Source organism: Protomyctophum parallelum, assembly GCF_964188405.1.
Source record: "Protomyctophum parallelum genome assembly, chromosome: 4".
NCBI classification, from domain to species: domain Eukaryota; kingdom Metazoa; phylum Chordata; class Actinopteri; order Myctophiformes; family Myctophidae; genus Protomyctophum; species Protomyctophum parallelum.
Window position 1 is genome coordinate 14,439,253 of NC_139700.1, and position 27,071 is coordinate 14,466,323.

Sequence of the window (27,071 nt, forward strand, 5' to 3'; positions counted from 1 at the left end):
TTCTGTTTGTAATTAATTGCCTCACAGTGCACTGCAACGAATCTGCCAGCTGGAATTGCTGGATAGAGAAAATGACGTATATGACCTGAAGTGCGTCTTGTTGCCATGGTTAGAACAATGTTTTGAAACAGCTAGATTTTTACGGAGTGGCTCTTTTGAATGTGAACTGAGAATGTGGATGCATAGTTTTAGCTAGGTTTTTAACTGCATGTTGTGAGGATTGTGAGCCTACTACGCCATATGCTACCAAATGTATTGATCGTGACATTCTGATACTTATTTGAATAGAGGTTTCACAAAAATGTCTGAAGCACTTCAATACGAAGATGAAGTTGGAAAAGTTTTAATTCAGGTAATTTGTTCATTAATCATTAATTAACCGTTATAAATAAAATGGCCAATACTTACCTTAATTACTAATCACCTGCGAAAAAGAACACCATCCCGATTGTTTTAGTTTAGCTCTAGCTTTTAATCTGAAAAAACAGCCCAACTGATAGCCTATGTTAAAATAACTTAAATGCAGCTTAAATGATAAGTGTACCTTACTGTCTAAATATTATATGTAATAACTTTTATGAACACAGATTGAAATGTGCTACATGGGTGTGTGTGTGTGTGTGTGTGTGTGTGTGTGTGTGTGTGTGTGTGTGTGTGTGTGTATGTACTGTACGCGTGCGTGCGTGCGTGCGTGTGTGCATGTGCGTTTGTGTTTTAGCTAAATTAAATTATCCAGAATTTGTATAATGTGTCTTGCAGGTCCAAGATGACTTGAGACAGCTGAGGCACACTATCAGTGGTGGAGGAGAAACATTGGACATTCAAGCGCTAGATACTGCCATCTGCAGGACAGAAAGTGTGATCAAGGTGTGGTTATATCTTAAAGTATTGACTGGTGTGAGGAAGTGGAAGTTGTGGAATGTTATTCTCTATCTTCGTATGTCTGTCTAGAAACGTGCAGAAGAGTATCTGAAAACAGTGAACAAGCAGTTGCTAATTCTTCCTTGCATTGAAGACTTACAGAAGAAGACATTACCGATTCCCAAATGGTAAGCCAAGCAGAGCCCAGCCCATATTTCATGCTTTAACATATTTAAATCATATTTTAACATGCAAAGGAGAAAGTAGGCTACAGCATCTAAACGTTGAGCTTTGTGAACTCTCCTGCATAACCTAGCTAACCCTATAGGGTAGAGACTGGTTCAAATTCAGTACTTACTTTAGTATCAATTAGTTACCAGCACCAATATGAAAAACATTTTGGTGATGGGAATTGTTTCTTTCCTACAGGAAGCCAACTTTGGAGAGTTTTCCAGCCATCAGCCATCAAACAGTGGACCCTGCAAGACCCTCACCTGGCGAAAAGGTAGGCCTAGATAAAGATGATTGTATTTCTTTTTTGATTAATATTATTCATTTTGACATTGGTATTGCGACAGGTCATCTATGTATTTTCAACTCTAAACGTGATCACATTGTTATTTTTCCATTGCTGTTCTTTCTGTCTCTTTCAGCACAAATCAGCATTTGTGATGCGTTTGTTGTATAATCCTGGGCACCCAAAGAACAGAGCACTAATGCAGGAAAAGTTTGGGATTCCACTCCCTGATGTGCACAGACGGAGTGTAAACACAGTGAGTAATCTGTAACCTTTTTCTACAGATAGGGGTCATAAGAGTATTTACACCATAAATTTTAGGCTACTAACTTTTCCTTCCAGTATGTTTTGTGCAGCCAAAACTGTCAAAATACATGGCACTAATTGTGCTAAAGGTTTGAGTCTGTAAACACATCATAATTACAAATCGGGCATCAGTTCAAGTCAAGTTCAGCTTTAACTCTGTTGAGTAGCACGCACATGGCGAGAGGTGTTCAGAAGAATAAGTAAATATGATACCTGTTCCCACTCGGGATGCCTTTAAAGACAGTGACGTAATGGGGCCTCCAATTTGATGCTAATCTGATAATGTGAAGATTAGAGGGCCTCCAACATCTGGCTTTCAGACATGATGACGTCATGTGGCAAACAGGTCTATGGACTTTTAATGTCCATAGACATTATTCATGCGCCCCCCAAAAACAGGGCCCCACTCGTAATGATGCCATGTGACAGCCAAGTCTATGTTTGCTCACTTCACACACAAGTGTGATTCTTCTTGTTTATATATTCTACTGTTAGACTGATGATAGGTACTTGGTTTAGCCATGATCCTAGATTACTATTTCTATGCATTTGATTACCGTGTGTACCTTGCTGAATCACTCTGGATTAAAAGCGTCTGCTAAATGCCTAAATTATATAATAAACAACTGTTGAATTGCATAGAAACCTAAATACAGTAGTGTTAAATGGTACATTTATATAGCACCTTTATCCAAGGCGCTTTATACTAGAGACTGTGCATTACATTCACCCATTCACACACACATTCACACCGATTCCGGAGGAAACCATGCAAGGCACCAACCTGCACATCGGGAGCATGTAGGGGTTCAGAGTCTTGTTCAAGGACACTTCGACACTAACTCTGGGGGAGCCCGGGTTCAAACTGGGAAACTTGCAGTTGCCTTCCGGTCACTCTACCCGTGAGCCACTGCCGCCACGTCAGGTAAAAAAAAATGAAAAGAAAAAAGCTAGGAATGATATGCATTTGAATGCTGACCCAGGTCTGTCCTGATTCTGAATCTGAACCTGTCCTGGAGTCACACAGACCCTCAATGGAAAGGAAGTGGCAACTGATTATTCTCTCCAGTTGCCAGAAGAGACGCTGCAGTTTGCCTAGGATCTGGCAGATGGAGTAATGAACAAGACAGTTATGATGTATGTGATTCTTCTATGGCTGCGTGAAATGGAACCAATACTGTTGACCTCCTTCATTCACCAAATTAAATGAGATCCATTTGCTATCAAGGCTTGATGGAGGTGAACATTTTACTGCAAGCTCAGCTATGTTTTGGGGAGCTGAGGCCTACCAGGGTTATGAGGTGTTTAGCTGTCACCAGTAACTGCTTTATAATGTACAGCTGTGTGTGTGTAATTCACCTATTATTCACTCAATCAGTGCTTCTCATTTTTTCATTATACCATGAGATATTGATCCCCTGTGTCCTGAGCTTTTATTGATATCAATTGTAGCATACAGCACCACTGTTCTAGGGAGGTTTTGATTAGGAAGCATTATGAGAGAATTCTTGCAGCTAACTGAGATGAATTCGACATTGCTGCTTCTGTGCCTGTTATTGCACAAGACACTTTATGCTGGAGTGAAGAGTGATGGGATCGCTCTGTATTAATAGATGACTCAAGTCTCCATGAACAGACAGACAGTGACACAAAGGTCACTTGGCTTAGTGATGACAGCCCGTACCCATCACAGTAAACAAATTAATCTTTGCAAAGGTCGCCATTAGTTTCAGACATACTTTGCACACTTCCCTCTCCAATGCCTTTTTTCCCTCTCCCGGTGCTTCTATGCCATGCTTGTCATGAGGAATAGAGGCCAAGACTGTCACTCTGATACAGGAGAGGATGGAAGTGCTGGCTGCAAGAAGCGTAAAGCGGCAGATTGCAACACATCAGCATTCTTCTAAGGAAACGGGTGCCTGATTGCTGTGCTATGGGCTACTGGTTTACAGCTGTCTCTGGACAGAAGTGGGTACCTGCTCCAGCATGCCAATAAGACAGCCGTGGCTTACCCAACTGCTAACCACTGGCTCTCTGCCGGCTTCCTCCTCCCGTAAACTCAGGCCAGCTCTTCTCCGCTCCTCACTCATGCCAGGGGAACAGCTTTTGCATTTTAGCAATTTTACAAAAGGTGCCCCCCTCCCTAGCCCCATCTGAAAACAGATGTGTGCCTTTGAGGGGAGGGTCTCTCAGCACCTGGCTGCTACCTGTGGTCTGTCAGAGAGCTCAGTGGTCTGAGGAGAAACAAGCAGGTGGACATCAGGTGACATATTCAGAGGACCAGCGGCATTGACTTCATGTGTATCTTCAGACCAGTCAGATGCTTGAAGCCATCAGTCTGAGAGGAAACTATTTTGTTAAAGGCTGCAAACAAAGTCCAGCAGGTTTTTTCAATTATCTATTCTATTGTTGGATCGGTTGTCCCCTACCCCCCCCCCCCCCCCCAATAGTGTGTTTTCAAACTCTACACCTTCCATGTTGATAATTAATATTTTTTATTTTTTCATGTTTTTTTTGTAACCTGTAAGCTTTGCCAACTTGTGATTAATTGCTGCAGGAAGTGGGTTTTTGGCCAGTTTACAAGTTTGTCAATTCCTGAGCTATAGCTCCCCGTTCCTTAATGAATTCAGAAAATCTGTTGGTTGTAATCATATACAATAACCCCTCCCTCCCTTTCTCACTTATTCTGCCAGAAAGTCATATTTCCTGACATCAACAAGCTGCCACCGGTCTGATTAATGGATGGTCGCCTTCCTAGACTTTTGCAAAGTTCTGTCTTGAAGAAAATCTAGTTACTGACCCGAAGCAAATAGTATTCAGATTGAACAAGCTCTCAAACTTGAATTTCCTTTGATGAGGCCAGGCCAGGTTTGGCTTAAATGTTGACAACTGCTTTTTTGGTACTGTATAAGTAGCTATCAGCCTTCTGGAAATTACCATTAGGGCCAAAAGTCATATCTCGGTTGCTTACTTTTATTATACAAGATAGAAATACAAAATACATTTAAAATCACACCCGTGTGAAGTAAGTGGTGCAACTCTGTGTGGCGGTCCCCAGGGGGTCCCCGGAACTTCTATCCCCACGGGAACACACCCAGGGTGCCGGCCTGGTTCCGGCAAGCCGCTCCGCGTCTGAAACGGTCTAGAAATGACAGAGTTACCGTGTGGGGGTCCCCAGGGGGTCCCTGTACTGTACTGTACTGTACTGTCACACCCAAAACCATCACAGTTAATATCTGTGTGTGTTAGGCTGCGCAACAGTGACACTTGGTTGTGAAAACAAACTAAACGCTATTTTCGTGCTCGGACAGACCCAGCCAGGGACCCACGGACCCAGCCAGGGGCAGACACACATAGCTCCTTAATGAAGTGGTTGCACCACCAAAATAGACACTGTAGAGTATATAAAATTAAGTATGCGTTCAAGGTTTCCCATCTTCGATGGGCATGCACTTATGCCCATATATGGATATCTGCCTTTTCTGTTTGTCTTTTCGGTTTCTGTTGCAATTGACATGACCTTTCCATATACAGTAATGGTGATCGCAAACAACACAGAGAGAGGAAAAGGGGCTCTGAGGTAAAGTGACCGGTAGAGCAGCTGGATGGGAACCGTGAGGTTCCCAGTTCGATCCTGGGCTCCCCCAGAGTTAGTTGAACCCCTAATTGCTCCCGATATGCAGGTTGGTGCCTTGCATGGTTTCCTCTGCCATCTGTGTATGAATGTGTGTGTGAATGGATGAATGCACAATCTATGTAAAGCGCACCATTTACCATTTAAAAGAGGGGAGAGGGGGTTTCGGCATGTGCAGGTATTTTCTTAGTTGTGTACCTGAAACACCTTTCTCAATGAGTTGTGTCACTTCTACACAGGGGACATGTTTATTTTATGCACCCAAATAGATCTAAAATGTTATTTGTGAAAATAATAAGTATTTTAAAAATCAATCATTTTTTCTGACAGTTTTTGCACTGTGTGTGTGTGTGTATTTTTTCTCCTTGTTATTTTTGTTTCTGTATTTATTCAAATTTGATCGGTTGACTCCTTACTGATTAGGTTCCACATCACAGAATAACCACAGGCACCACAGTGAGCAACAACATATCTGCAGTGGCTGGAGCATGTCGCCATCCCCTCTACCCGACAAAGGCTGAAGAAGACGTGAGAGCAGGTGATCACCAATTATACCACCTCTGTTTCACACGTTTTACCCGAACTATTGAGTACGAACAAAATGGCCGTATGAATGTAGTCAATTCAATTTTCTTTTTGTCTGTTTGATCATAATCAAATTACTACACTCAGCACAATATTATAATTGTGTTGTGAGTAGTTTTGACTATAGCTCCACATTAGGTGGTACAGTGCAGGTCCCTCTGTCATTTTCCTTAATTGAGACTGACATTAGGAGAGGGAATTGGAGAAGAGGAAACATGGTTTCAGTAGTTGTGCATGTTCCAGGGACGGGGGCCTCTTAAATGTACATTTGTCAAGGCCAAGCAAATCCAGAAATGCACTATTGTATTAATACTAGATTTAAGTCTCATTCTAGAGAATTCACTTTAATATTTTGATTACACGCACGCACGCACGCACGCACACACGCATGCACGCACGCATGCACACACACACACACACACACACACACACACACACACACACACACACACACACACACACACACACTTTCTTGTTTCTTCTTTCTTTGGTTTAAATTTATTCTTGATTATAGTTATAATTTACTATAGCCACATTTTAGGCCTATTTCTATTTGTATACTGTAGCATTTACATACAAAAATATGTATAATATGGTTCTCATATTTCTTCTGTATCACAGACATCTCAAGTCTGTTGGAGACGGACTGTCCCTCATCAGCAGTAGATGTGTGTTTGCTTCAGACTTTCATACAGCACAAGTCAGCTTCTCTTCACCATAGAGAAGAGCTCTGTTCTTCCAAGATGGGTGAGTCCATCTTCTGGGACTTACCACAGATTGCACCTGCTTCTTCGGTCGCATATAATTCTCATGTCACTTTTAACATAAAATAAACATTATTATGAGGGGATTTAGTTGGTCCACATGAATGACTTTCAATTACCAGGTCATTAAGAACATTGTTCATGCTTGGATGAGCATGAAGAAAAGGCTGCATCTCTCCTCGGAACAGTTCCTGAATTTAGGAAGCTTGGCATGGGAACTTGATAACAATAGCCCTGCCTCTGTGGCAATCAAGCATTGTGTTGGAGCTTATTGAAACAACATTGGCGATTATACATCGCCTCTCCTGCTCCAGAATTGTGAGAGTCAAGCCAATCTAATCATTTGCAGTCACTCGGTCATTGTTTGAAAGAGTTTTGGTTCAAATCCCTCACTGCAAGTCATCGGTAGTTAAAGATGTGGGGACAGCTGCCAGTCAGATTTGACAGTGATGGCTGGCTGCACCCGATTAAACACAGCCAGCAATAGAGTACAGTTGCGTTTGTATGTTTGTGTCTTCAGGCCTGACAGGCGGGAGGTCCAGGTGTCACAAGCGGCTGACATGGGGGAAGGAGCCCGGACCCACCCAAGAGAGAGCTGGCAGAGAATGCACGCCCACCTGGACCGCCAATGCACCCACGCCCCCTCCCTCGGCGGCCTCCAGGAGTTCAGGCCACACCAATGTGAAGCAAGTCGCCAAGTGCTTCACCCTTGAAAATCCTCGGGTATAAACACTCAACTGAATACTAAGTTAAAAACAAAAGTGTGCTAATGGTGGGGACTTGGAACTCTTTGGTCCAGGGCTAAATATAATGAGTTGGTAAAATCCTTATAGCTGTAGTTATGACTGACTTCACAGTGGCTGTACCTCACATTCTGCTCTCTGTCTTCAACAGGACGTCTCTGCTTTAGTCCCCGTTGCCAAAAGCGAACTCCCCTTCATCATCACAAAGGGGCGGATTGATCCCTCAGCTGCCGATTTCTGCCACTTCAAACAGCACTATCAAACGTGCTGGGACAGCATGATAGACCCTCTTGAAACCCTGGAGAAGCTGCTCATGGAGTTTGCCATTCCTCTGGCCAGGGTGAGCGGCGAGCGGCTAGCGGTCTTCAGCCGGGGCAGCGACATTGGCTCTGGACGTTGGAGAAGGACTCCTCTGGCGACGGACCTGCTGTTGGTGCTGGAGAACATGGAGGAGGTGTTGCACCTGGTGCGACAGCCCGGTCGCCGCTACAAGGGGGAGGGAGGCGTCGAGGCAGCCTCCATTCTCATCCAGTCCTGCTGGCGGCGCTACATCGCGCGGGCGGCCTTTGTGCGCCACCGCCGGCGCAAGTGGGCGGCAGTGACCATCGCCACGTCCTGGCTGATGCGTGCTCAGATGTGCCGTGTCAGGGAGGCCCTGCAGGCCCGACGCTTCAGACAGCTGGAAAATCACCGGAGTCGAGTCCAGGTGAGGGTGCTATAATTCAAAGCCGTGCCAAGCCTCATACCAATACATCATCTAATTTAATCACTTTCTCTTATTCTCTTTATCTCGTATGTCAACACTCGTGAAATCAATTTCAGTGGTATAACGTTACGGTCCACATTGTTGACATACTCTGCATGCTTTAATGACGTCTACATCAAATTAAATTAGACAAATTAAATGAATGCTTTCGATTAGTTCTTCAACAGAGTGGCGTGACAGACACGCAATCTTGCTAGATACACCATGGTGTAATATCTTTCTTTCCAGTCTGTGCAGATGTCATGTCTATGCTGTCATCTTGGTTGTAACATCCTGGTGAACATAGACAGCGTTTTAATTAGTGCCTAAACTGCCTACGAGTTCATTTACTTTTACCATCACTCTGTGTGTATACATGCACTAAATGTATGTTCTCACCCTTTAAACATTCATACCCTGTTAATTAAGCCCCCTAATCTTCCCCTGGCAGTAGCATCATGTACCTTGCTGATTGAATTAATTGGGAGAAGATGTTTCTAAGTAAGCGCTTAATTTAATTAAGGTGGTATTTTATGCTTGGTTTGATTCCGTTAGGCCCAGAGAGGGACTGGCTTGATGTATTTGTGCTGCGCACTCATGTGATGATTTGTGTGTGGTGTGTGTGGTGTGTGTGTGTGTGTGTGTGTGTGTGTGTGTGGTGTGTGTGTGTGTGTGTGTGTGTGTGTGTGTGTGTGTGTGTGTGTGTGTACGCATGTATGTATCACTCCTCTCCTCCATCCCTAGCATCTGGCAACCAACTGGAAACACATCCAGTCCTCCAAGAGGACCATTATCCACATCCCATCATTAGGTAGCTCTCTCGTCTCTGCCCAACACACACACAGTGACACGCACACACACACACACACACACGTGTCTGATCTAGCAGCAGTCAGCCCCGCCGGCCGCCACTCTGCTGTCCCAGTCTGCAGCGCCTTGTGGAGGTCTTGTTCAAATGGCTCGCTGCAGGAAAGCACTCACAAAGATGATGACAGTCCACATGCCAGGGAGCTGAACAATTTAGACTCAATTTCCATTTAATTTGCAGATTAAGCAAATGAAAAGCCATTATGTCAGAATATTTTCAAGGGGCACAAGGGACTTGATAAAAAAAAAAAAGAAGAAATTGAACGAGACCGCCTCCGTGATCGCGCTAAACATGCAGTGTAAGCTCTGAGTCTGATCCCTTCGTGTTCCAATTTCAATAAGGAGCTAATATTTAGACAGTAATCATGCATGTGCATTGTAAATCATTGAGCGATTGTCTAAAATTATTAAGCCTAATTACCAGCAGATGGAATGCTTTATTTGCACTTGGGGTGGCTATGGAGAGTGCTGTGTGAGCAAGGATAATTAGAAAGTTGAACCCCATTGTTGTTAATTAGCATGAATCCAATCATTTAATTACCTTGATTCATTTGAGGATTCTCTCTCAGGCAGAAATCCAGACAGACACGCTAGTGAGATCCTGGATGTTGCTGTGTGGCGGCTGGACATGGCTCAGCAGGGCTCCGAGAGCACACATACTGTTATTAAGCCATTCTGACCTGAGATCAGATTCATACGAGGTTTCCGCCGGACACACACTGGTCTGATGAACCCATTCTGACCTGAGATCAGATTCAAAAAATGTCAGTCGCTCTGAGATTTTTCAAAAATAGCAGACCTACAAGCTCGTATCGCGCCACTCGGTGGCGCGATATGAGCTTGTAGATCTGCTATTTTTAAATAGCTAAAGCATAACATGATGCCAACACCAAAATGGGTCCCCGGTCAGAATGGGTTAACCTGAATTAATCACCTAATTGCAGTAGCGCATGATTGGTTTCCCCCACCCACCACCACACCCACAGCCCAAGTCTACCTGGGTTTCCCCGTAGAAAACACACCAGAGGATAGCTTTACAAAGCTCCAGGTCTTTCAACATGAAGCCACTTAGAGATGAAAGGAGTGTTTTTTTGTGCAAGCTGGTGACCCTGTTCTCTGTGCCAGGCTACTCCCAGAGTCAGCGCTTAAAACTCAGGGGCTTCGACATCCTCCAGAACATACAGATTTGCAGACTGTGTGAGGTCAGAGGTAGGAACACGCACGCACGCACACACACACACACACACACACAGTCACACACACACACACACACACACACACACACACACACACACACACACACACACACACACACACCGTGTTCTGCCTTCCCGTCTAGTCTTAAGTGAACCGAAGTTGGTGCATAAGGTGCTTGCTCAGCACCTGTGTTGCTTGTTGCCCCTTCCTTCCAATAATTAAACTAATAATCTAATTGACAACACGACATCAATAATTTCAATCCATAACATCTGATGCTCTGCTACTGTATGTGTGTGCTATTGTATTCAGACGAGAACGTGGAGGTAATCTACATTTCTCCACGGCCTCTTGGGGAAGACATGCATCAATATTACGGCAACCTTCTGAAACATCACGGCGGGACCACAGAGACAAGCCCAGCTCAACACTTTATCATCATCACACCCGACGCTGTAGAATGGTTCCCGGTAAGGACATGAACTCAACATTATTTATTTACTAAATTGCATTAATGAATACAAAACGAAAATTGCAGTGTGTTGGTAGATTGCTCTGAGTCTGTGTGTAATATGCGTAGTGGCCTGTAGAGGGTAGTGTAGGAGATTGTCAGAGGCGTGCTGCTGTCATAGTTGCATTGTTTCATCTATTTAACTATTTGTCCTTCTCTCATTGCTTTTTTTCTAAAATAGGTCAAGGAAAATGTCAATGTAAATGATCTGTAATGATGATTAGTGATTTAAAAAATGGTTAAGATATATCTCAGTTTATAGCTAAATGCCAAATGAATAATTAAAATGCATTTTAATTAATTTTATTGACTTGCTCTTTAGTTTGACCGCTGCATTCTTGCAGATTCTATCGTTTCATCAAACATTTTTCCATACCATTCAATTAAGGCTTACTACTTTTTTTTCTTCACTAGATTAAATGTACAACGCGTCACAGACTACTTCATATATCCCTATTGATTCTCCTGCTGTTTTGTTGTTAAACCATGCCAGACATGTTGCTGAGATGAATCACTGCTACCCATGGCTGGCAGCGCATTCTGCCAGTGACAGAAGGGATAATTCCATGTGGATCAAATAAATACAGATGTGAAGTAATTAGTTGTATTCCCAAGGAGCTCATTGCTAGCACACATTAAAGATGTGAAGGATTGGAGAGGCCTCCCACCCGGCAGCTTTTTTATCAATTCAACCTGCTGCAATACAGGAGAGGTCAAAACCCCGCCGGCTATTACAATAATAGATCTGTTGTGTATACATAGTGATAAATCAGGTCAAGGGACCGTTGGAAGAGATGCAGAGAATTCCAAGCTACAGCAGTGAGCATTCTTCTTCCTCTCTTTCTCTTGCCGCTCTTGCTCCGTTCTTCTTTCCTCAGACGCACAACATGTGCCTGTCTACACTGTTAAAGTACAGCCCACGCACCCTGCGGCGGATCAATAACCTGATCCAGGGCAAGCAGGCCTACATCGTGGGCGGAGTGGCCCATGCGGATGACCTGGCTGTGGCCGACGAGCTCGGGGTGCCGATCCTGGGACCAGAGCCGGCCGTAGCCCAGCTCTATGGTACCAAATCTGGAGGGAGACGAATCTTCACCGGGGCGCAGGTCCCCGTTCCCCCTGGACAGGGAGACATCTACACGCTTAACCAGGTGGGAGAACAAAAAAAACATTTACACACGTGCAAATGCAAACTCTGTCAAAGGATGAAGTCTTCCTAGGTGGGGGGGGGGGGGGGGGGGAGTTCCTTGAGGAAGCCATTTTCTTAATGCAGTGGTTTTCAAGCCTTTTCATGTCAAGGCCCATTATTTATTCGGCATTTGAGCCACGGGCCAACATTTGATGACATTTAGCCGCTCAGACCCAAAACTTTGACTATTTTGTTGTCGTTGGATAAGATTTTGTCCACAATTCCATGCTATATTGATGTCGGTACCATTAGGATAGATGACAGGTAAACGTTGATCAAAATAACAATTCTACTTTCTCTAAATCTCTTTTGTAAATCAAGTATTAATGCAGATGTTTAACAATAATTTAAAATTTAAGACCTTTTATTTATTTATCTATAACTCCATAATTTTGGGGACCACCTGGAGCCCCCTCAAGGACTAGTGGTCCCCGGACCACTGGTTGAAAACCGCTGTCTTAAAGCATCACCGGTCGTTTGTAGTCACTAACTTGCATGTCTTGTCTCTCCGATGCAGCTCCACGAAACACTGGCCCGGCTGATGACTCAGAACATGGAGGTGTGGCGCTGGCTTTTCAAGATGGACAGTGAGTCAGGAGGCCGCGGCACGGCATACTGTGATGCGTGTCAGCTCGGCTGCTATGGCTGGGCCATGCGGGAGTTCCAGCGTCACGGTCCTGAGCTATGGAGCACAGCATGGGCTCAGGTATGGTTCAACCTCTGACCCCCACTCCCCATAAAAAAGACAAAGGCGGGGGAAATGGAAAGAAATCACAACATTCACTCAGTGTCAAAATCTGTCAGATGCACGTTCACTTAAAATATATTTCTACAATGACTCGCTTTCATGTAATGTTAATGTGCATGCCTTTTCCTTGTGTTGTTTTTATGCTCTTTCTTTTTCTTAATTTGTTCTCTTTATATCTCCTCCTTAAATTGATGTTTTTTTTGTTTGTTTTTATGATTATGCCTTGTTTTTATCGCTACATCTGAAGTGCTTTGTAGATTCTGCTTTTGCACAAGTGCTATTATTATATTAAGACCCATGAGAAATCACCGGCCATTTAAATTTAGACTCTTATAATAACATTTTGGTTATTAAAATGGGGTTTGCCCTTCTGGCTGCAGGAGACCCAACTAAAGGCTAGGCGGCTCACAAATAGGTCAGGCCATTGGTGTGCCTGTCAATGGGTGAAACACAGTACAGGTCAGGACGGGGTCAGAGTGTCAACCATCATTCAGCTCAGAGCAAAGTACCTTAACATAATAGTCCCACTCCCGGCAGTGGTCCCTTTGGTACAATATTTTTAGCATCGTCCCCTGAGCCTCCTGGCATTCAATCAAGGATGGAGATTCAACCACAATCAGTAGTTTGTGCTAATGTGTAGAAAATGACGTATTAATCCGCTCACTCACCTTGGCACTGACCATTAAAACTCAAGCCAAGATGCCAGCTCATAGAGAAATCTGTGTCAATTGTAAATTGCTGTATGCCTGTATAGAAAACGCCACTGAGACTGAGGTCTCAGGCTATGGCATGCTATGATTTGAAATGAATGTATTCCAACATTTGCCAATACACTTTTACAATGTGACTTGTGCTAATGTAGGTGAGCACCTATATTAAGCACACGTAATTAAAAAATCACAGCTACATAAGTAGTTTTCCCTTCACCAATACCAAGATTAGTTTTATGTTTATGACAAAACAAGCAGAATTGGAAATTTTAGGTGTTGTCTTAACACACTTTTTCCTTTTCTGAATATATTTTGGAGCTTTTCTCTGTCTTTCTTTGAATCTTTATTGATACATACAGTAGTCTGACATGGGGAACATGGGGAGTGAGAGATTGGCAATGACATGCAGCAAAGGTCTCCGGGATGCTGCCTAGGTGCTGCCTAGGTGACGCCAGACGGCTACGTCAGCCGCTGGGCTGACATCTTAAGGTGTTAACTTTTACTAATACACAGGCAGATTGAGATTCCAGTTACACTTATGACTTTAACACACAATTGATTATTATGCATGCATCTATCTCTACCCTATCACTCTGCAGGTTCATCTATTTCATTTCATGGCGACGATTCATTTTAAACAGACACATTAGTTAGTGCAAATATGAGAAACATGTATTCAAATTTACACAGAAACCTATCTCAGTCTAAATGAATGCCATTAATAGTTAGTAAAGTCAAGTGTTCATTTTATACACTTGTAATCTGCTTGTGAGCCCCTGGCGCTTATTTCTCATATACTTACAAAGTAGCCTTTGATTTTCTGTCATGTGTTAATTACCGCATTTTGCCATTTAACAGAGAGCTTTGTGTAAACTAATTACAGGCTAATCATTGTGGGCTTGGAGCATTTTGCATTTACCTTTTATTTTATTCCAAAGAACGGCAGCCATCTCAAGGTTCTTAGGGGCTCGTCATGCCTCCCTCCTGTTAACTTCTTCTTTAATTCATAGTGTATGTGCAGTGCAGGGCTGTAATTGTCGTGGCATCGGTGCTGTTAATTATGGCAGAGCGCGGCTGAGCCACAGCCAAGGTCCATAATGGTGGCTGAAGCAGCGCGGGAGAGTAAATGTGGTTTGTTTCACCAGCTGGGGTCCCATGGAGAGGGAAGAGTGCCGAGGCCCCCAGCGTAGGCCCACCGCCTCAGGGCTCCTGGGCCATATGGACACAACACTTTAACTGGCCTTTATTCTACACCTTGCTCTTTTAATCAAAGCCAAGCCCACATCCTGTGATCCTCACAGGATGGGGAGTGTGCTTTTGGTGTGTTTTTTTTGTTTTTTGTTTTTTAGCATTACCGTCGTTTCCCTCAAATTTATTATACCACCCTTCTTTGTGCAGATTCCAGCTGGCTATTTAAACTTTATGAGCTCTGTGGAGTACAGAACGCATAGAACATTTGACCCATAGAGCTACAGTATACATTACATTGTTGGTAAAGTCAAACATATGAATATTTTATATCAATGCATTTTGTTACTGTCATATCCTCACAGCGGCAAGTGTAGATGAATGTTTAAGTCTAGCCGTATATTTTGAGATATAGCACTCATTATGGAGCCACTTGGCTGAAAAACACTGTTGACCTAATTGCGATAGCAATGAATGCTGGCGAATGCGATAGATATTCACAATCTTAAATATTTGTGAGCATTTTAAGCTTAATGATTGTAGTAGATACAGTAGGCGAAGCTGTTAAAATGACTGCAGTTCTATTAATTATTCAGAAGACTCAAACTATTAAATAAAGTACTTCAAATACTAATTAATTATTTAACAGTTCTAAGTATAGATTAAGCCACACTTTCTTTTGATACATTAAGCAACTCGCTAGCATGTTCCACACATCCACACCAATGAGGACGGGGATGGAGAGTAACTTCCACATTAGTGTAAGTGGACTGTGCGTTATTGTTTAATTATTGCCTGTTCTGTGCGACTCAGTGTGAAGAGCTGTCTATCTAAACAAACAGAGAAGCAGACAGAGAAAACACTATGCACAGTAAAATCCTCTTGTTAATTTAACTCGGTGTGTATAGAAACCCTTACGGCTCCATTTGGGTAAATTAACATTAAGTATTTGACTGTGTTGTCCTTTAGAATAATACTTGATCCCTCCTCTGATCCCAACCTCTGATCCCTTCAGGCAACGGTAAAGAAAGGCTGGAGGATTAGGGAGGAGGGGCTGGACTATAGTCCCATCCTCACTATAGCGGCGTCCGCGGAGGTCTAGAGAATAGGGCACTATAGCTCCAAATGTTGCGGCAGCCGAGGCCGCTGGCATAATGTTCCAGCCTGCGGTAAGCCCCCGGGCCTCTTTCAGCGTTTACACAGAGCGAGTGAGAGGTTAAAGAGGTGTAGATCTGCACATACACAATGCCTGAAGGGGGCCATACACACACTTAAGCACTCAAACACACAGCTTGCATATGGATCATTAGGCACAAGAGGGTAAAAATGACACCTAATAGCGTCAACAGATGGAGTATTTCTTTTTTCTGCCATGCTGTGTGAAAACAGATCTTGAGCAACACCTTATTTAGGTTAGGTTTGTCAAAGAAATGGCTCATTTCATAATCACCGACACTAAAGAAAGGAGGCACTTTTTTACAGATGTTCTTGTCTAAGTGGTGTGCTGTCTCTCTGTTGGGACAGAAAGACTTCCGATATCTACTGTTCTGCATGAGCATAATTAATCCCTAAAACCATTTTGCTGTGGCCCGCCTCTGGGAAGAGTGCGTGCGTGCGTGCGTGCGTGCGTGCGTGCGCGTGTGTGCGTATGCATGTGTGTATGTGTTTATTTTATTTTATTTGTCAGTCCTAACCATGCCAATGATTTGTAGTGGCTGTTTTGCTTCTGTCATTATATTGAAAAGTGGTGGCAGTGAAAGCAAACCTCATGTTTCATTTGTACTCTTTTTAATTAGTCATGTTTTGTTTGGAGAATTAAGTCATACCCAGTTCCTCAAGCAGAAGCAGAGTTGGACAGAATGCAGAAGTAAATAAATGTGGCGATATGGCAAGGTGGTGATCCTTGAGTCCTTTCGGTCCTTAGCTGTTCTGGCAATGTAATGGCGAGATCAAATGGCAATCAAAGAAGCAGGGCTAGATCCATTTTATTTATAGGCAGATTGCTTGGCTTTATGTGGACACCAAGCAAAGCTTGAATCCTATCACAAAGTGCTGCTTGCAGTTTAAGTCCAAATAATTTATTGCAAAATACCTCTCTTTCTTTTTCCTGTGTCCCGCTGTTTCTGTGAACTGCATAGGCAAAGTCTTGGGGTGAGCTTGCTCTTCCGTTGAAAATGGCAACCGTTCCCTTACACTTTTTGCCGCGCCATTGTGTGCTTTATGGCTTGTGGAGGGGGGAATCACTGTGTAGCGTTTGACCTCGTCTCTTACAGTACTTGAATATGATGATGGCTGCTACATGACTGGAATGTCAAAAGCATAATCTCCAGTTCTGTCTCCAGTGAAGCCAGACAGAATATACTCAAAACAAAGTGACGTTCTAAGATAGAGTTGATAAAAGAACAAAGCCGTCTTTTGCATTTAGAACCTACCGTACTCGTCTTTTTACTCCATGGGTGGCTCAGTTTCACAGCCTTTGTTGGTTATTTATTATTTCACAGAATACAGAGTGATGTTTCGAGACCACATAGCTTAGTTTCACAGAAATTACTGTTGTGGCCAAAATTGTAACTGGGGACATTACAGCACTTAGTACTTTGCAATTAAACAGAACAGCGAGGAATCAATTCTTCTCTTTTCATCTAAACACCTCATCCAGCGTACATAGGCATGAAAATTCAAGATCGATAGATTTCTGTCTTGCTTCAAGATTCATCTGAGTTAGAGAGTTGCATGACAAAATTATTTAAATAATAATAATTTTCACTACTTTACAGCAAGGTTAGACAAAAGGGTGCATTGTGTTAAATTGCCAAACAGCTTTTAGACACACCCACTGAAACTGAAAGTTGGCAATTAACAGCATAATTAAGTGGCAAAACCATTATGGCATTTCCTAGTTACAGAAACAAGAGTGATATCGATCCCAGTCAGGCCCCTGATTGATCCCCAGATAGATGGGGGTTAGCTTAGGTATTCATCAGCCGCCCAGTGGAGGGAGTTGTTATTGAGGGCAGGTGCTGTCTCCGTGGCTGTGAGTTAAAGCCATTAGACTCCTGAGGCCCTCTGATAATAGGCTGTCACTCACAGGCGGACCCTCTTGCAGTGTCCATCAGATGCTCACAAAGAAACTGAAGCTGCCACCGATCAGGTCTCAAGGATAACAGCCAGGTTAGCGGAGCCGTCCGGGTGGTATATGGGTATTTCCAGCAACGTAGTTGATGCTGGGAATACTATGGTAATGCGACAAAATGAAGCGGTACCCCCAGACACGTTCTTCTGTGATTGAATGAACAAATTGTGCGTTTAGTGCCCTTATATCTCCCTCTAACTCGGATCCAGTAGATCCCCTGATGTACACGTTTTCACTTTCCTCATTGCAGGAGCCCGTTCTGCTCAAATATCTAGACGAGGTCCCAGAGTGGCTGGCCCGTCACGCCAAGCCCGCTAAAACCTCCCGCTATCCCAACTGGGCCTGCTTCCTCAAGACCTTCCTCCGGCAAGGTTAGATGCCTATTGTCAGCCGCTGAATGCTATTTGCAGGGAAATACTCCCCCATTTTGAATATGCCGAGTCTAATTTGGCATATTCTTAGTGTAATGTTGCCAATGTGAACTCACAAATGAATTATTTCTTCTTCAGCTGGTTATTAAAAAGCAGCAACTACCACGTTTAAAAAGAAAAGCTGTGTTGGTGTGGGTGTTTTTTTTAGGGCTAACCTTAGCTCCTCTGCCTCAGTCGGGTACTCTACCCATCCATCCAGCCATGCATCCATGCATCAATTTTTTTCTGCCATCTCCTCTGTCTCTGTGTCCAGGCGGAGTAGTGGAGGCCTTCCCTCCCTCAGACAGTGTGACCTGCCTGACAGTGGACATGCTGCTGGAGCCTGGGGGTGAGGTAACTCTGCTGTCCTGCGGAGACCAGCTCCACGGCCCCGGTCAGCTGGAGACTGTAGGCTCCGTAGTCCCCCAGACCTCCGTGTGCCCAGACGCCCTGCACTCCATCTGCGCACGCGTGGGCCGGGCCTGCCTGCAGCGTCTCATCGTGGGCCACATCTCCCTGGATCTGGCCACCTTCCTGGACCACAGAACCCTGGAGCAGAAGGTTAGCCACGACACAGCCTTTAAATTAAACCATCAGGATAAATATGGTCAAGCTGAGGCGACGCGTGGTGTCAAAAGCACTCCGTTCGACCATGCCGGTGCGAGGGATCAATCTTTAGGCTGGGCCAGTGGATCCACATGAGTAGATAGATGCCTCCCCTACGGCTCCCTGGGGACCTGTGAAACACGCAAGGCAAACACTGGGCATGGGGCCAAATGTTTCACAAGACCATCTAATAAACTGTCAGGTCTTATTGTGTCAATACACTGATTCCTCCATTTAAGGCTTGACCTTTAACCCCCACGAAAGCTGAGAAACTCTGAGCTCTCTGTCTTTCAGACAATAGGTCATTCTAAAGTGATCTGACTCCTCTCAGGAAGGCGCTGACAGTGTTTAACCCCTGTCTAGTTACAGTACCGGCAGGGCTCTCCTGATATTTATCTACTTAGTAAAACAAGAAAATATGGAAACCTCATCTTATTTGTCATTGAGTTTGGTTCTGCTGAAACTGTCACTGATTTATGATATTGGAAATAGAGTGCTTTATGGTGGTTTAACCTCCGCTCCTAGCATGTGGCTGCATTGACTCCTTATTGATCCAGAGCTGTAAAATGAAATACTTTTGTTCACAATATGGCCTATGAAATACTGAAAATGCGATACAGTAGTGAATCCACTGAAACAGCCTTGCCATTTTACGGGGTATGAATAAAGGCATGAAATAGCCTTTGTTAGGTTTTTTTTTTTCCACCATCAACAAATAAACTTGCACCTTTTTATTTTATGGTAGGATTTTCATTTCTTGACATTTTTTTCCCTTATTAGAATTCTTGTCGGTGCAGCATTCATTCTGACACTTTTAATCGATCCCAAATCAGAAGTGGATTTGGAGTCAACATAGTAGTTGAGGGCTGAAGCACCTTTGCCACTAGAGGGTAGTATGTTATGGACTGTGAAGCAATCCACTGTAATAATTTGTCTCCTCTCGTCACATTTATGCGATTGATCTAAATTTTCATTTGGTGGGGCAACAATATTTTCAGTAATTTAGAGTTTAGATTTTTCAGTTTGCAGAAGTGACCCTTTATTACACCATAATAGACCATATGGTTGCAATTGTGGTATTTCAAGATTCATTTCATATTGATTTCATCTTATTTTTAAACTGTACTTTTATCTCTTTACTCACATGTAAAATATGACCACTGCAAACCTGCAGTATGTGGCGTTTTAAATACATTTTCTCAAATTTAGCATTTGAACAGAAACTGCTCATTCTTTAACCACTTAGAAAGTGACATCCCAAAAAAGATGAGCTGAGCTGTAATGGTCATGGTGAATTGTGCAGGATTTCATCGGGCCGCGTTGTTAAGAATTAAGGATGAAAAGCATGTGCTTTAATAGAAACGGGAGACATTGTCAAGTCTGAAGCCTTTCCCCATCTCCCTACCCGCAGACAGAGAAGAGCCACAGGGGCAAACCTGCCTGCATTTAAACATCGATTTACATTCAAACCTGTTGCTAAAAGCTGCCTACTTTATTTGATGGGAGGAAGTGGGTCACATATGTTTGCCCTTGCAGTCTTCCCTCACATTGTGGAGCAGCAGAGCCCCAGCTGCAGCATCAGGGTTTTTTAATGAAAATGCAAGGCTATAGAAAACAGGTACAATCCAGGCTTATTTTTCCCACGTCTTTGTCAACTGTGACAATGGGGACATGGGGGTTTGATTTTTTTTGTGAGTGTAGTGAATGGGTCAGGGTCTGTGGAGTCTGTCCGTCACCCAGACTCAGGTATTAACCTGATACACACAGAGACTCATCTCTGTCCATTGGTATACTGCAGTAGCTACAGGACAGGCTGTACTGCTGAACTGTTGTTCATGCATGTATGCACACAGTGCATGCATTGAGTATTGCATTATATTTATTTCCTCTATAGTTTAGTTTAGTGTGTATATTTTGATAAATTATTATAAAAAAAAATATATTGCAATTGTGACTTTCAATTTTAAACATGGCAAATTCTTTAAAGCGGTTGGAAAAGGGTAGACAGTTATGTGCAGACTTCATGGCCTACTACAAAGTAAAATAAGATTTCATTACATCACAAACAGCCTTTTTGTGCTGAGAAAGGAGATCATAGCAAAGAAGAAAAAAGCTCTAGAGCGCTATTGAAACAATATTGAATGATAAACAACACAATATGATTTTCCATCATTATATTAAAGCCTTAAAATGATATGGTAGCTTTTTATCCAAGGCGCTTTACATAGATTGTGCATTTCATTCACCCATTCACACACACATTCATACACCGATTGCGGCGGAAGCCATGCAAGGTACCAACCAGCACATCGGGAGCAATTTGGGGTTCAGTGTCTTGCCCAAGGACACTTCGACATGTAGACAGGAGGAGCCGGGATTCGAACCGCTGACCCATGGATCATTGGACGACCTGCTCTACCTCTTGAGCCACAGTCGCTATGCTTTTAAGCATACCTTTATAAAGTTAATGTTAACCCCCTGAAAATGTTAACCTTGGAAATCAACACATACTGTAGTTTTACTGTTAAAAACAAATGTTATTCCTCATCAAAATATTTTACTACTGAATCATAAAGAAATATACAATATAGGACAGCTACTGTATGGTATATTACAGTCAAATGTCAATGCGTTAGTAGAGATAAAGCAGCAGCCAATGTGGGCTTCATGAAGCAGGCAGCTATTTGCATTCAATGGCAGGAGCGTTTACTTTGACAAATAGGAACAGCAAAGGAAGGCAGCCAACTGCCACTTAGTTATTAACAACTCCTTCACTGGTGATTTATTTGCCACGTTTTGAAGAGAGGGCATAGCTATTACGTTATTATCGGGAAAATTAGCCCTGTTTAAGCAGAAGGCCGTGACCATAGCTGACCCCCTTAATATACTTATAATGATGCCATTTACCATACATATCTGAAGTTAGCGTCTCGCCAGACATGAGCCAAACAAGCTGGTCCTTGGCAGACTTAAACTGGACATTACTGTAGGAAAAAGGGTGCTTGTTTGTGTGTTGGTAATTTCACAGCTAACTGTAATACCTAAATCTGGAAAGCAGGAATTGATCATGACATTTTTCTTTCCCCACTGCGTAAGGACTTACCGTTCAGTGGCTTTAATGTATCTATTCATCTTTTAGAACTCTATGTGAAATTCTTTGATGTTCTATGTTTGTCATCAACTAGCCTCGGTACCAGGCTTTCATTTTTGTTGGTGCAAAAATTGAAAGCCTGGAGGAACGCATTGGCCGCTCTGGTCTAAAAGGGAGTCAACCCTTCCGGGTGGGCGTCGCTCCAAATTATGTGACGTAGCGCTGCACTAGGGGGAGAGGAGGGGGTGACGGACAGATCGATGAGATCCAATCAGGGCGTGCGCAAATCTGAGCCGCGACCCGCCCCCTGAAAACCACTGCTGTATAGCATATAAATGCAGTGTGCAGCAGTGGTTTTCAACCAGTGGTCCGGGGACCACCAGTGGTCCTTGAGGGGGTTCCAGGCAGCGACGGCTCCAGAAGATTGCGACTGGGGGTGCTATGGGGGTGCTGGCGATTTCGAGGGGGGACTAATATGCATTAGTCCCCCCTCGAAAACGATTTCTATGTAAACTTTACATAGAAGTAGCCCCTGGAGCTGTCCCTGGTTCCAGGTGGTCCCCAGCTAAATGATAGGGTTGGTAATCAAATGGATCCTTATAGATGTTTAACTCTTGAGAGTGTAGAATTAGGTTTGATTTTACGGTCTCAAGTTAAATTATTGTAAAACATTACAATTTACAAGACGTCTAGACAATTGGAGAATGTAGGAGAATTGTTATCTCTCCTATGGTACCAAATCAATACAACAAAATCGTATCCAATGATAACAAAATGAGAGACTAATGGTCATCAGGTCCGTGGCTCAAATGCTGAATACATAATGAGCCTTGACATGAAAAGGGTTGAAACCCAGTACAGTATGATAATCAGTTCATGGATGTGTCCTGTGTGTACTGTAGGTGTGGACTATTGACTTGGACCTGAGATACAGTGACCAGTTGGCCATGACCCAGATGCTGCTGTTTATGACTGGTGGAACACTGGACTGCAGCAAGTGCCGTTTAGAAGTGCCAGTGCCAATCAAAGAAGCATCTGCACACCACAGAGAAGCCAAAGTAGCAATTTATACCTGCTTTTATTATATTATATTTTTTTAATCTAATCTCTCTTTTTTTATATAATAATCTCTCTTCTTTTGTTTTCAACAAAATGAATGCTATTTTATAGTATTATTGTTCCCCCCCCCCCCCCCCCCCCACTGTTTATATAGGTAATATTTAACCTCCAGCAGAGCAGATTGAGACGGTAGGGGTCCGAAACAGGAAGGGAATTCATAACTGATTTCAATATCACCAGCAATCATGAGGATTGATCAGTGTTTTGCTATTCATATTTGTTCATTACAACTAAATACTGTAATTACGCACTGAGCTCAATTGGTGTTTAGGTGCTGAATTCATTATCATTTTGATAGATGAGGCTAAATAATCAACACATTAATAATTCATACCATATTCATTATGCATGTGTATGCATGCTTGAACACCTCATCAACCTGGTGCCAGGGCTTAAACAATAGCGTTTCTTTATTAGCAGCATGCCTGAGTTCACGCTTGTTAATCCATGACTTGTATTATTTTATCAAACATTAATTTAGTTGGCGGCGATGCTTTCACCATAGCATTTCAGCCGCTGTGGCGGTAATGGCTTTAGCAGTGGCCATCATTAGTGCCCTGCATATTACAAACACAATTAAATCCTCACTGGACACTTTTATTGCAGTGTGAGTGTCCGGTGTTTGACAAGTGGAAACACGCGGCTATCATAGCGAGTTATGAGCTAGCTCCTGTGCTCACAGCCACGGGGGCTTAGCCCTGTGGTCAGTCTTCTCCCCGAGGTGTCCGTGGCCCAGGCACATTTTGATCCTGTGAGCCCTGCCACCTTTAAGTAATCAACCTCTCTACTTTTCTGACACACGCTTCTTGTAGCATAGACTCAAAAATGAAATTGTATTTATTTTCAATGGGGTGTATTGTGTTATTGTCCTTGGTGTGTGCGTCTTTTCTTTTCCTTTAGCCTTATCATACATTAGAAAATGTGTGATCCCCAAAGTGTACCTAGTTCTTTTGATTGGCATCGTACAATTAAGTGCATCTTGTATTTGGCATGTCTTCCAAACGTTAATTGTTCCTCCCTGCAGTTAATTAAGGGAGGCCCAACAGTTTACCACATGTGCCCCACACTCATCATGTTCACTAATCACACATACTCCCCAAACTCAGCACTGACCCTAAGGACATGTGTACAGAGTTCAACCATCTCTTCTCCAGCCATGTTGGCACCGAATGCATGACAGCAATTATGCCTTAGCCTGGAATATAATTCAACATAAAAATGAATTCAATTTTGCCACGGGTAGAACTAATGGAAAACAACAATACCAGAACTCATATACGCTATTAAATCTCTCTGTTTTCTTTTATTTCCTTTCTCTTGTCCCACAGTCTCTTGTGACTAATCGCTATGCAGTTATTGGGAGCAGCTTGCTTCACACTAACCTCTCTATGGTGCACTATAATGTGTTTTTCAGCATGTGCAAGGCTCATGGCATTGGATTTGACTGGAAGGTAAACCACACTCAGTATGAACTTGTTGGCCTAATTATGAAAAAAACACCTTATAAATGATGTCTTACATATGATTGTTTAAATTTGACGTCAAATGACGATAAACATTTCTGTTAACAGTGTTCATGTGACTGTTGCTTCTCTTTGCAGGAGAGGCAAGGCACTGTTTTTGCTCTTCATGACAGCAGTGAAAGATACAGTCTGGGAATGGTGTAAGTACTGTATGTTTTTACAGTGAAAGAAATGGCACAGTATTTGTTTAACCACTTGAAACATAGTATAGCTTTTCTGGGAGGTAAATCTTCTGGACAATAGCACATATTGATCGTCCATTTTTGTCAAGATATGTGGTGTAGGCCTGGGTCGGCTTAGCCGCCCAGGCACCTTAGTCAAAGTCGTATGATTAGTCACACTTTACCGCAGTAAAAATTGTTCTCCGCATTTGACCCATCTCTTGGGGTGGTGAGCCGCAGCGTGTGCCGCGCTAGGGAATCATTCGTTGATTTGACCCCCAATCCAAGTCATCCAACCCAAGGATGGTGAGTGCCAAGCAGGGAGGCATTGGGTCCCATTTTACAGTCTTTGATATGACCCGACCGGGGATCGAACCCCGACCTCCCAGTTTCAGGGCGGACACTCCAACCACAAGGCCACTGTCTTGTCTAGGCCACCGTGGCTGGTAATCCAGCAGTGTGTTCGAGTCCCAATCCCAACGAACTTTTCTGTGTCTTCCCCCCCATCTCTCTCCCCGTTTCCTGTCAAGCTACTGTATATCTATCAATAAAGGCAAAAAAGCCCAAAAATAAGAAAAAAGAGATGTGGTGTAAAGTAGGGGAGTGGCGGACCAAGTAGAGAGCGAATCCTGGTCAACAAATTAGTTGACTTTGACCAAGGGTTTAAGTTTCTAATAATGAAGTAGGCCTACTGCTGTGTGCACATGGTTGCCTTTACACCGGTCATGTGCCATTTACCCTTGTATTCAATACCTTTGAATAGAAAATGGCTTCTAACAAAGCAGACCCTGTGAAGATATTTCCATTGTATCCTTCTATATCTTAAAATACAAATAAGGTCTGCACGCTGGCTAAATAAGCACCACTGTTTATTGCAAATCAACGTTTCGATCACACACTGATCTTCATCAGCAAATATTCCTGATGAAGATCAGTTTGTGATCGAAACATTGAATTACAACTGCCCCATACTCCAGACCACGAATGCAGCATTTACTATGGTGAAATAAATGCAAATGCCACTCCTTTCTATGCCATAGGCTATACTGTATACCAGAAGGCAGCATTCAGGAGAATTGCTTTTTTTCTCCAAATGCTCCTGAACTTGAACGCAGCATTTTGCGTTGAACTAATTTGTTTCTAAATCCATGTCGTACATCGCTATTTTTGTCCAAAAGTGCCCTCTAACGAGATTTCAGCCCCTGCCTCTCTAACAATCTCTGCACGTCCCTGTTTTATGTTTTATGCACCAGCTGGCACACTTGGATGTGCATGCACTGTACTATACTTCCTATCCTTCTGTATCTTACCTCCAACTATCAAATATGGTGATTATCCGCTATGTATTATACATGTACTGACTAACAAAGATGTGCCTTGTACCTGTACGGCAACATCATTTTCTGGGCAAGTAGGAAAATTACAACAGAATTACCAGAGTACTGTCGGCTGATAACAGAGACTCCTCTTTTAGAGGATTATGTTGCCACCTCTAGCTTTGTAAATATCTTTTATGTCTCTAACAGGCTTTAACAACAGGGTTATTTAAGATATTTATCACACAAATCCTTTAGCTCACACAGTGGTCTAACGGTTAAATCAAGCTCTGCTCACATCTCCCCCTAAAGACTCGAGGATGCTGTCAGCTAAAAGGTTCTCATTTAACCACCGCCACCTGATAAACAGGGCAAGTGTTTGTTTAGCTGGCTGCGAGGGAATCATTAGTAAACTCGTTTGTTCTGGGTGTCGTTAATAGAACCGTCTCGAAGGATCTCCAGGGAGCCCTGATGACCTTTGCTCGGAATCTGTCCATCATTCATCAGGAAATATCATTCCCTAAAATGCAAGGAGAGACTAATTTCAAGGTACCGCTTTAATGACCCTAACGATCACTCCCTTCATCTACATCATGAGAATGTATTGTATGTTCGATTAGGCAGTGTTGTGTTGAGTGTGATCTGCTGGAATGTTGTGTTCACAGAAGAAAACATTTCACCAGTTAATGAAAAACAAACCACTTACCAAATAAACCAAATAAAATACATAGTAGTCCTTATTATGTACGCATTATGTTTTAATGAATGGATCTTTCTTGTGTATTGAAGGACTTGATAAAGAATATAGAAGATGTTCTACGGATGACTATGCAGAACAAAGTGCAAGGGGTGGAGGCTGTTTCCTAACTTTGAGTGGACTGCGGCACCGACACACCTGCCTGACTCCCACTGAAAGGTTTTGTCAAGATGTTTTTGCAATTGTGCTTCATTGTGTATTTGAATCTGGACTTGTTAGGCTGCAATCAAAACAAGCTTTGTAGTGTGGGCGGTATACAAATTAATTCTTAAAACTTACAATACTAGAGGACAATAAAAATAACTATTGATCATTTTGACTGTTTCATTAATCTAAACACTTGATAATTCCCATTTGGTGATATGATGATAAAAATTAGACAGTCAGGTT

General features: G+C 43.0%; 1 protein-coding gene across 1 annotated transcript; it reads left to right on the forward strand.

Moving 5' to 3' along the window:
• Positions 1-301: 301 nt before the first annotated feature.
• On the forward strand, positions 302-26,791 carry iqch (IQ motif containing H; the record flags this gene model as incomplete). The annotated part of the gene is made up of 19 exons (XM_083762686.1): positions 302-352; positions 760-867; positions 952-1,049; positions 1,291-1,366; positions 1,515-1,638; positions 7,188-7,390; positions 7,562-8,116; positions 8,900-8,966; positions 10,148-10,231; positions 10,532-10,689; positions 11,609-11,881; positions 12,437-12,625; positions 17,949-18,069; positions 18,383-18,669; positions 22,708-22,863; positions 24,253-24,375; positions 24,526-24,587; positions 26,365-26,473; positions 26,714-26,791. The coding sequence occupies 19 exons, from the start codon at positions 302-304 to the stop codon at positions 26,789-26,791; spliced, it is 2,922 nt and encodes a 973-aa protein (XP_083618812.1).
• Positions 26,792-27,071: the final 280 nt, after the last annotated feature.